Raw genomic sequence first — 12,224 nt, forward strand, 5'->3', positions numbered from 1 at the left:
GGGAGAGAAAAACTGGAAGTGTCTGAGAAAAGCAGAACTTGGAGTCTGATGCAAGTAAGTCAAGGAGGAACAGATAAGTGTCATCACAGAATTCTGAGTGATATAGAACAAAGCATCTCATGTCTTCTTGTGTATAAATCTCTTAGGGCAAAAATGGTGCTGTTTTGTTGGAGAACAGCAAATACAGTATTTATATTTAAGTGGTGGGGAAGATGAAAAAGAAGGGATAAAGGTCTAAAAGTGTGACCTCATTTTTTATCAAACAGTAGAGCAGAATTTATATGAAAAAAAATGAGTTGCTGACATAAAGGAAGAAGGAAGATGGGATAAAATGGAAATTGAAAATAGCTTTACTGAAAGGGGTTCATACAAACCGATCTGATACCTTCCTTTGAAAAGATAACAATTTTCCTAGATAAAGAAAACTTGGTAATATCTCTCTTTGGACTTCAGCAAGCAGTTGATATTGTGCCACCTGGGAAATCATTTGTGCACCTGAGGAAGATAGGGATTACTAGAGGAATTACAAAACATGTAAGAAATTCACTAAAATGAGATGACAATTAGTGTTGTTGCAAAGGTAAGTGTTATAAATAGAAGGAAATTTACTTAAGTATCAATCTTAAAACTGATTTTGCCTTCATGCACGGAATGTCAATGTAATAATGAAACTTGATTATGTTAAATATGAACTATGATAAACATCATGAATTTGGGTGAGGATTAGACTGTACTAGAAGAAGGACTATAAAACATTTTAGACTGTAACAAAATAAAACTTAACAACTCAAAATACAATAGCAGGAACAAAACTAACTGTAAATTCAGTTAAGAAATCATGAGATCAAAGGAGTAGAAAAAGAGGAGAATTTAATGAGTTAGAATTACCATGAGCACCAGTGTGACACAGGCAAATTTGTTTTTGCAACTTAGGGCTACATCAAGTTGTGTGCTGTTGTGAGAGAAACAGACATATTTGTGTCATGCAAGGAGTCATTCATAAGACTTCATTTGAAAAATCATTATATTATTCTGGTCAGCCATTTTCAGGAAGAATTAAGCTTACCTTTAGAGATTCAGAAAGAGCTGTTTAATAACGATGGAATATAGAGTTTGCTGTGCAAGGGATAGCTAAAAGGGCTTTGCTTATTCAGACTTATGACTCTGAGAGACGTGCTGTGGCAGGCTAAAATTGGATGACAGAAGCTGTTACCATCCTCAAGCATGAATACTTGAAACTCCTTTGAATCACTTTGTAAAACACTGCTTGGTATATTAGGGTAAACCAGAACTGGAATTCTTTTACTTTAATGCACCCGGCTGAAGACTGCAATAGTACATGAGCTCATTCATAGGCATATCATCTAACCCTGTAATGCCTGTCAGAAGGGTGGAGCAGATGGATGAGGGTGGTAACTATTCCTGCCATCTGTTTATGAGTCATTGCGACATGTACCTCACAGCCTTAAGAAAATAAGTGGTGAGCGGACATTTGATCGCTCTTCATAAAAATATTGGGAATAAATACCAGCAGAATGTATCAAATAACAATGTTTATATAGTAGCAGTTAATACACCACTATATGTTTAGTCTAGAATTTGAAAAAAAATATTTCAACCCTCTGGAGGTATGAGGTGATGTAAAAATATCTTACTAGTTCTGAAATGGAACTTCCTCAGTTTAGAAAAAGAATTATACAGATATTTTTCTTCCAATATGTTCCTGTACTCCTAAGAAAAAGGAAAAGAAACAACAACAATGAAATCACAGAATCACAGAATGTTGAGGACTGGAAGGGACCTTGAATGATCATCCAGTCCAACCCCCCTGCCAGAGCAGGAACACCTAGATTAGGTTACACAGGAAGGGGTCCAGGTGAGTTTTGAATGTCTCCAGAGAAGGACATGTGGGCCAAGCTTTTCATGCCTCAGTTTATTAATTTAGGGTTAAACTATTATAGCATTATCTACAACAAGATCAAGCTATATTCTGTGAACTCTTTAAAGAGCAGCACAATTCTTTCAGTGTGAGGTTTGCAGCACCAGAGGCATCTAAGGATATTAGTACTTGCTGTTCTTTTTTTCTGTGAGTCTTTTTTTTCTTAACATGGCAGTATTACTCAGTTTTCAGGGAAGTCCAGAGTGTTGCTAGCTTAAGATTGTAATAAATAACTTAAATAGGTAACATTCTTACTATTACAGTACTTCTTAATGCATTAGTTTAGTAGGGCAAGGTGAGAGAATTTTAATAAATATATTACAGAAGTAATATGCAAACCACTTGAAAGTTTGCATTACTGAGACTTTTTAGGTAGAGTAATACTATGTTATTGCATTCTGTGCCTTCAAAAAACTATTAGCAAGTTATATTTCTGAACAATGTCTACCTGAAATACATCAATGCATATATATTGAAAATAGAACAATAATATCATTATACTGGATTGTAATGAAGACAGTTCTGTGCTTCAGGAATTGCAAGGTGTTGCAGTAAATAGCATTAAATATGCAACTTTTTTATTATTACAGTGAGAGCAGATAAGAGAGTTAAATGGTGTAATGTCATATTTTATATTTTGTTTTCATTCCTATCTACTGCTAGTGGAAGGTGTATATATTTATGATTAGTTTACAACCTTTTTTTTTTTTTTTTTAGAAAGAACAAATTACCAGACAGTTAAGCAGTTAAGTATACGTGAATTTTTGAATTCTAATGTATAAATGTATTAGTTTGGGGGGATGAATGAGTTAATTTCAGGGCAGTGGTGTGGACACAGTCTTTCCATCCCTAACCACTGTCTTTCTGAGCCAGCTCGTGCTTAATGTAAGAATGGTCAATACGTCACTGTATTACTGCATAGTGTGACTGAACAGAATGTAATCCTAATATCCTAATAATAGGAAGTGGTGGGATTTGCTGGATGTCTAAATGTTCAAAATTAATTTGCAGGCATAGTGTAAACAGGAAATCAAACCACAGAGTTTGTAAAGATAATGAACGGTACAGGTTTATTTTATGAATTTTTACACTTGTAAAGACAGAATAAAGAATACAATTTGTTTATTTTTCTGTTTTTGATATGAAGTAGAAAGTTTAGTTTTAATAGACTTGATTTACCTTTTACCTAACATGCAGGAGTCAGGAGTTCCCACAATGAAGTTGCAAAACTAGACCCAGCTCATGCAAACTAGTTAAAAATATGGCAAACGGAATTTAAGTAAGGTTAAATGAAAATACAGTCCTGTTAAACTGTGTATTAAATTTACATTTGTTAAAATACTAGGTTGACTTCTTTAACTTTTTTTTTTCTTTGAAACGTTCAGGATTATTAATAGGTTTTCTTATATTAAATTAGACCATATCTGTTACAGAGTTTCTAATGACTAAAACAAATATATCTCTCTGTGAACATATGTAGCAGTCTTCATTCATGTCCTATTCAGACAAACTTTTCATCAATTTCAGTTTGCCTTTTTTTTTTTTTTTTTTTACCCTATATATGGCCTTTAATGATTCACAAATACTGTACAAATGATAAAACAAAAAATATATTGAATATTTTATTAACTGATTCATTTTATTTTGTTTGTTTAAGAATACGGGAACTATTATTCCTTATTCAACATGTATATTCTAAGGAAATATATTCAATACACTTCATCTAGTTACCCATATCCTATTCTGATTTCTGTCACAAACTGAAAATGAAGTTGTGTGTGTAAAAGTTGTTTAAAAATAGGTTAGAAGCATCTTGTGAAATGTAACAGGAAATCTATGACAATATATTTTTACCTGGCATTTGCTGTAGTGGGCAAAAATGAGCATGTTGTGCTTTTCAGTTGCATTGAAGACATATTGAATGTTGCAGAAGCTTGTTTCAAATTTTTAGTAATACACATACATCAATCAGATCAATATATAATATATACTACAATCATAAAGTATTTACAGACAAATTTACTGCTAAGAATAAAGTGATGGGCAAAACCAATCTATGATAAAAAGGTTCTTGCAGAAGTTAAACATTCTGAGTTTGTTGTGGCTGTGAACATCTACGCTCTGTTGAAGTGTGGCTTCCCACTTACAAATGAAAAATAGGTACACAGAAGAGCAAATATATTTGTCAGTAATACCAAAAGTTTGCTTCCCAATGACAACAAATATATAAATTAAGAAAAAAGAAGAAACAGATAAAAATACCCATGAGTAAATTTGGGGTTGTTATTAGAATATTTTTTTTATACTGCAGCACTGAAATTCTGGAACAGATTTCCCATTGAAATATTCATGCAAGAGAAATGTAACCTATCAAGGAAATATGTGAGATTATGGCTCTGATGAAGAGAAACTGGACTCTGTATGTAGTAAGAAACTTCCAGGCCTGCATTTCAGCATTGTGGACTGGATTAGCAGAGAACTGCAAGCATCTCGCTTATGAAAACTGAGGTAGTGACCAAATTCTTCATGTAACTCTTTGGTGTATGTGCATTTTTAGGCCAGGAAATGGGAGGAGAAACAAGACAGTAATATCAGTTTCCTGAAAATTAACAAAGCTCTTCAACTACCATATGAAAGTCATGAAGACAACAACTCATTTCACAGAAACTCAGAGAGGGAGAAAATATAATTTTCTAATTTTTCCCGTAAATCATTACGCATGGATGTGCCTACATTGACCATGTGGAACACAGGAAGGGTTTTTTTGGGTGTGAATTTGACCTGAGCCTATATTAGGAGTCCTGCTGTATGTATTTCAGTGCAGCACTGATCCTTTTGGAGCAGTCTCCCTTCCAGCATTGTCTTCAGGGTGTCCTGTGGTGTGTAGCACTTGCAATGCAGATGCAAGGTCCTCCATCTGTTTGCTCTCAATGCCTGCATAGTGTATGCCTAAGATTGTCAAACTGTACAAACTTCGCTTGTTAAGATGAAATGTAGAGAGAATCAACAAATTGTGCTGCCACCCTTCCCTTTTTATACTGCATCGGCAGGTAATACAGACACACACACTGAGACTGCCATGATTATTTGAATTTATGAAGATATAATATATTCCATTTTCAATAAAAAGATTCAACACTTTGTCTAGTATGTGTCAAGTAATTTGTTTTACTTGTTTTAGCTTTTCTCTTGCATTGTTTTATTATTTGATAACTGCAAAATTGGTATGAGTATCTGTCATAGAAGAGAGCTCTAATTAAGGAAAAACATATGTTGCATTTATGAGCCTTTTTGACCTCCGAAATATCTTATGAACGTACAGAGTGCTCACAATGGTGTATGTATCTTGGAGAAAGATACTTAAGATACATATTAGCAGATCCCTGTTGATTACATACTGGACAAGTCCAGCAAATGCATTCTCCTTAAAGTTAGCAAAATTATTATTTTTTTAAATGTGAATTTGAATTGTTGAAGATAGCAACTTTGAGGTACTCATTGTAGTTAAATGATAGGTACAGATGTAGATTGATCATAATAGATAGATGCATTACCTATGGCTCTATAAAACTTTTTTTTACTAGGTTAGTATTTTTGCCATTTAGTTAAGACAGTGGAAACTGAACAAAGAGATTTGCATATAATTGGATTAATGATGATGAAGAATTTTACTGAGGTGTAAATATGTTTCTTTTGCAACCAAAGCAGAATGCTTTGCTTGCTGGTTCTAGATGGATTCCTGTAAGAAGTTCATATTTAGATTGAGGAATAGATTTTACTTATTTGACGACATTTGGGAGTCTTTTATGGATTATGTTTGTAGAGGAAAACCTGCTTTGCAGAGATGCTTGACATCATTGCCATTCTACAGTTATGTAATTTGATTTTAATTTCACATGTGTGTAATAGAATAGAAGCAGTGATTCATTAAAATGTTGAGTAATAAGGACTTAGTAGTAAGTAGATGTAAAATAAATATCAATTATTAATACAAAAATATTAGAAAAGCTAAAAAGACTGAATGCCAACCAAACATGTTATTTAACCAGCACCTAATGGGTTAATGTCTTTTTGTGTAGATAACCTTTTTTCTGAGTGATATTTTAAGAGCTATTTTAAAAGAATATATTGGACAGAAACCTTCACTGTTTATCAGTAGATGTGCATGTCTCCTTAGTGTCTCATTTCCTTCATAAACACATTGATCAAACTGATTCAAAGGAAGCACTCTCTCCCTTGGTTCTCCATTTTTTAATTTTTTTTTGTGTCCACCTTGTAGCATAATAGCTGGTATCTGGAATTTTGAATAACTTAAATGTTCACAGAATTGTAACTGTATATTGTATGTTGCTCTCCCAATCTGTCTTGGTCACTCCCTTTTTTCTTGATGAGGGGGTGAGGTGGATGAAGAAGACGACGTGTTGACTGTTTGTTTTCTTTCTTCATGGAGGCAAATTATGCTTGTCACTGATACCTGAAACACATTGTTTTTTACTTTGTCTGAAGTAACTGTAGGTAAGAAAAGGAAGAACGTATAAATCACTACAATTTCTCTATGATTTAAAACCATCCTGTTGCTGGGCATAGTTCACTTAATTCCTTCCTTTTCTTAAACAATATATATTACTATTCAAACTGTTTTCACTCCTAAATAGTTATTTTATGGGATTATGTTTATACCTAAGAGAGAGAAAAGTAATCTTTTTGCTCACTTATAAGATCCATGATATGGATTAGGTTAGCCTAACCCTACTCACATGCCAGTAAACAGACATATATTTTTGTATTTTTGTAGGTGGATACAGTGCAGACTACGCAGTACCCTGGCCACATTGAGGAATCATGTAAAATGAATATATGTGCTCGTAAGTGAATTATTTATGAAATGAAACTCCAACTCCAAGGGATGTTGGATCACAAAATACATGAACTCTCTTTACTGTCATGTAAAGAAATTGATTCCCAGGGGGCAGGGTTACTGCACAACTAAGTGGACCTTGGAAGCAAAACTATTTAAAAAAAAAAAAAAAAGAAGAAAATTATGACAAACCATTTTTAAAAACCCTGAAAACAAGAGATTCAGATTTCATTTTGAATGCATTTGGAAATGTATTAAACAGAATCAAGAATCCAAACCAGAAAAACAAATGGAATGTGAGAAAGGTTTTGTACAGAAATGCTCATAAGTGGAGGAACAGCATCAAATACCACCTAATTTAGGAGTATGAATATGATGAAAATACTGTTTTCTACTGTGTTCCATCTTTGAAAGGACTGAAATTTGATTTGGTGATTGCTTCTGTTAGTAACTGGGAGATGAGTGTGAACAAGATTGAATTTTCAGTATTTGAATCAAGGAAGTATTTGTGGTTTAGTGAAAAAAAGAATGAACCACCTTGATGATATGCTAGATAAACAAAGAAAAAATTTATACCTCAGGACTCAATTTCTGGAAATTCAGATATAGTCTTAGTATTTGAAAATCTTTGTACTGTTTGAAGGCATGAGACAGAGTGGAGGAAGTAATTAGGGAAAGCAATTTTGAGTTCTTCAGTTTTTGCTGAGAAAAATGGCTCTACAAGGAAATTGAGGTTTCTACAGAGAAGAAACCAAAACGTGCTAAATGACTCTACCAGCAAATAGGGAAATCAGCAGTCACTTACATGTATACACATACAGTTTGGTTGTTAAACACAAGTTAATTCACTTGACTAGAGCACTCTAGACCAAAATAATTGTACCAAGGAGTGTACCATCACCAACATCAAAACCACACATAGGGAAAACCTCTGACTCTGTAGTCACTATTAGCTATATACATTGTATAAAGACAAAGACTATAGTGCCCATTCCAATTTTATACATACATATACCAATTTTCATGTTTCTTTTATATATATTTGGATATTATACTGTACAGTATATCATCTTATGATTTAGAGGAAGGAAAGGCTGAATATTTTCTCCTAAATAATTTATTCATTTATATCCTTCATCTGCATCATAAGGAACAACAAAAGAGGATATTTTCAGTATTAATCATTTTTCAAGAAGCTATTTTTCTTATGAATAAAGCATAACTTTGGCCCATGCAAGTTTCTGATGTAAAGCTGGTATAACTGTGTAAGAAAACTAAATCTACAACTAAAGTGTATAATATCACTTACCTTCTGTCACAATATGACTTTTCACCTGTATGAACAACGCTGAAAACCACTTTTCTCTGACTGTAATGCATTTATATCTGAATTAGCTCACCTTTTGTGTTTGTTCCTTCCAAACTGGTAGTCTGCCATTTTTTTCCACTTGCAGTAATTAGTTCCAAGTGGAAGAATTTATGATACAGTAGGGGCTTTGACCTCTTTATTGTACTGAGATATATTATCAAACTTCAAAGTCTGTATACTGCTACTATATTGATTTTGTTTTCTATGAAAAAATCAATAAGCAAAATTAAAATAAAAAAAATCAATTCTTTCATTTTTAAATTGATTCAGGTTTTCTACATGTACTTTGTTTATTTAACCTTGGAACTCATTGAAGGGAGAACACATTGAGACTTCTAGTAATTCTGCATGGAAGAAACCTCTGGAAATGAATAAAATACAGAGAGGAAGGAAATTAAAGTTAAGATATTCAGGAGTGAGAAGGGAAAAGCTTGTTCTCAGGATGCATTGTTTAGGAATATCAAAGGACCTATAAAAAATTAGTACAAACAGCTTTGTCAGAAAAATCAGCATACAGATGGTTTCTTTTGCATTTTCTAGCCCTTTCCTTTAAATCAAAAGAAGGTTAGAAATAGCGTATGAAATGTGTGGAATGCATTTACCATATTTCGTGAGTTCAGAGCAGTTGCAAAGCTCAACTAAAGATGAGAAAAAAAATGTTAAAAAAATATTTCACATGTAACATTTTGCAGAAATAAATGCATTAAGTATGCAAATATATTTGAGACATTTTCACCCTTTTCCTGAATATAGACATTAACCTAGTAAGATAAAGTTTAACCTGGGAAGTGTAAAGAGAAATATTAAGGACTTCTGGTCAGATTCTTCTCTCAGATACAGCAACTCTGTATTTCAATAAAATTATTCTATGGCCGGGAATGAAGTCAAAAGTGTGTCTTCTGTGTTCATTGCAGTTTCATTCTTCTATATTTAATTTTCTGGTCAGAAGCAATTACCAAGAGAGGATCCTTGAAGAATATTGTGAAACTACTGTAATTTTCAGATTTCACAGAGTTGAGCAGCCAAGTGATTTGTATGGAATAAAAGCACTTTTATGTTGCCGCCTGCTACAACACCAATGGGGAAAGGTCAGCAAAACAGTGGGAGAACAAATGAAAGATTTTTTTCTTGTGTGACATCAACTTGCAAGACACTGTGAGTTTTAGAATTACAAGTGGTGGTATAGCTTTTTTTCAGCTGTTTCTTTTCTTTTTGACTCCTACAGCTGCTTCATTGTTGGGATATGTAATTTTTTCTGTCAGAATGATGGAGTGAAAGCCTATTTGTGACAAGTGACATTCTACTTTCTGTTTGCCATTGTCCTGTATGGATGAGGAAAAAAGAGTACAACCATATACCTCTCATTTTCCTACCTTTTATGAGTTAAGTTAGAGCTTTTAAAGCCAAATCTGATTTGCCTTACTCATATGAACAGGCCAAATAAACCCAGTGACACTGCTTCTATAAGACAACTCTTTTCGTATCACTTTATTTTCATTTCTGTTTTATAAAGGACCACTAAAGAACAAGACATGTTGCAAACTGTCAGGGATGTTGTGATATGGAATTACTTTAGTTAGTTAAAACACAAGTTAGATAAATTATTAGTAGGAATAATATAGGAAGTGGCAACTAGTGGGAAATGGAGCTATGTGGCACAAGATCTCTTTTCTTAATGGTTGTGTATCTGGGGACTGTGTATTGTCACAGTTTCTAGAGGCACTCTCACTGACACCAATCACAAATTTAAATATAGGTAGAGAGTTAGATGTGGTCTTCTCAATAGTACTATCCATCAAACCTAAACTAAAAGATTAAATTAAGCAAACTTCCACCACCTAGACTACATTTTAGTCTCAGGGTGAACAACATAATTTAATTTAAATAAATTGTTCTTGCAAAGGTTCATGAAACAGTTTAAAATCTTCATGAGATTTCTCAGGCTTATTAAAAACCTCTGTCCCTACTCTTCCTGCAAGCTTCATTTAGACCCATAAGCAGAGAGGCTTGGATTTACCCACTCACTATTTAAAAAGTCTGATGTAATAATCCATAGTTTAACCCATTACTCATTTTGGTGTTTGAGAATCATTTAGTTGACTGAATTCTACTGAGCTAGTAAAAGATAGCTTTGTAATCTCAAATGCAGTGACTACATTTCCAGATTATCTCCCTCTGCATTGGGGAAAAAATTAACCTATTGTGCTTGCAGACATTATATTTGACTTTTTGACATTACATTTTGGGAAAGCTATGATTATGTGAAATGCTGTTGCAGCTTCTATACTGTTCTCAATATTTAACAAAAATCTACATTAACAGTGCAATATGTGGTGAATGCCTTAAATAACCCTTTCTAATACCACAAATATGCCTACACAGTTGCGGTGTTTAAAATTAAGCTATTTGTTTCAGTTAGAATGTGACTGAAAATATCAAGAAAACACAATCAAATTGCGACTCTTTGTCACACCCTGGTAGATTACTATTTCAGCAGTGAGTTTTCCTTTGATCTGTAGTTCCTAGAAATGGTATCAGAGCTATCTATCTTAGGAAAGCAGTTTGTTGCCCTTTCCAAGGGAGTTAAGATGCTAATGAAGGAAAAAAAAGAAAGGTCATTATGTCCCCTGGCAGTTGCAACGGAGCCCTCAGTAGTATTCAGCAGTGGAATTCAAGGAAAACATTAACGTTTTTGCATCTAGTTTAAAGTTAATTTTCTTCTAAATCAGATTGCTTTTCACATTTAAGCAACCTCAATTTAGCCCAGTAACACCATTTTGAATAGCAGGTTCCAAGCAGACTAATTTCCAAAAGATTTCTATTATTTTTTTTATTTATTTTTACATATTAATATTCTATTTATATCTTATATTTTAGAAATATGACAGTGAAGAATGTTCTAAAGGATTTCAGTATACCCAGCTATGCTCTTGTCTGGCCTAATTACCTATTTGTGTTACATTTTGCTGTTCCAAATCAGGAAAGTGATACTTTAAATTAGCTTTTGACACAAAAAACCATTTCTTTAAACTGTGAAACTGCACATAGACAGTTTTTTGTCTCTGGGAAAAAAAGTGTCACTTCTTGCATGCTGTTCAGAGCAATTTTGTTTTAGCAAATATGAGCAAAAGAGTGGTATATAGCCTAAGTAAACTCAGAAGACTGTGTGGGCGTAGTTCTACATCATAAACGTCCATCTGCCTTTCCTTTTTGCTGCTAGAAGAATGACGATTTACTTGTTATTTGCCCCTTTATTGTAAGAATGGTAGCAGTATACAGGGAGTAAAGATAATTCCAGCCTGAATTGCCCCAATCTCAGCTTCCATATCTAAGAAGGGACTTAGCATGTAACCAGTTACATATGCATGATTTTAGCAGGTGGAATATGATTATTGTAAAGCTTGGTGTCTCATTTAAGCTAGATGTATAGTTTCACAACTGAGAGATTTTATAGTGAGAAGTAGGCATCTCTGAGGCGGTTTTGTGATTTTTAGGATGAAACCCTTTTTGGTGTCTCTTTCCCTGAGACTACAGAAAGACTTGATCTCAGAGGAACTTCAAAAGAGTTCAAGCTCAAAACTTTTATTCATTTAAGTTTAATATCAGTTAGCATGAAACACATTTAAGTAAAAATGTCTCATTTAGCTTGATTTGCATTAGCATACATCTGATGATGGAAGATCATGTATTTTACTTTACTAACCTCATGATGTCATTTCTATGGAGAGGTAGAGAGCTAGGTTGCATTAGCTATTGCGGGGCTAGAAACCAGAGATTCAGTCTTCCTGGCTAGGTCTGCCACCAGTACCCACCTCTTTGGGGCTACACCGGTAAAAACAGAGAATACATTTTCATTATCTCAGTCAGAGAAAATGAATTAATCCATTTTGTTTTGTGAACTGTTTATAAGGTATTGTGATAAAATTCATAGAAATGTCTGTAAAGAGTAGTAAGATATAATAGATGTAATTTAATGTCCTCTGTTTCACTGAAGTTGGGAGAACTGATTTTCAGAGAAAATCCTCTTTTGCTTAACATCTATAAACTGCCTCCTGGCC

General features: G+C 33.6%; 1 protein-coding gene across 5 annotated transcripts in view; it reads left to right on the forward strand.

The window, feature by feature from the left end:
- The window catches only part of PCDH7 (protocadherin 7), a 268,788-nt gene that overhangs the window by 48,071 nt on the left and 208,493 nt on the right, over window positions 1-12,224 (forward strand). Inside the window, exon 4 of one of the 5 annotated variants that reach the window (XM_071807386.1) lies at window positions 6,735-8,349. The exons of the other annotated variants lie outside the window; for them this stretch is intronic. Coding sequence (XP_071663487.1) covers window positions 6,735-6,812 — 78 coding nt within the window. The 3' untranslated portion in view covers window positions 6,813-8,349. Of the gene's footprint in view, window positions 1-6,734; window positions 8,350-12,224 lie in introns of those variants that run through there. 5 annotated transcript variants of the gene reach the window in all.

The sequence above is a fragment of the Patagioenas fasciata genome, chromosome 4, assembly GCF_037038585.1.
Source record: "Patagioenas fasciata isolate bPatFas1 chromosome 4, bPatFas1.hap1, whole genome shotgun sequence".
Lineage (NCBI taxonomy): Eukaryota > Metazoa > Chordata > Aves > Columbiformes > Columbidae > Patagioenas > Patagioenas fasciata.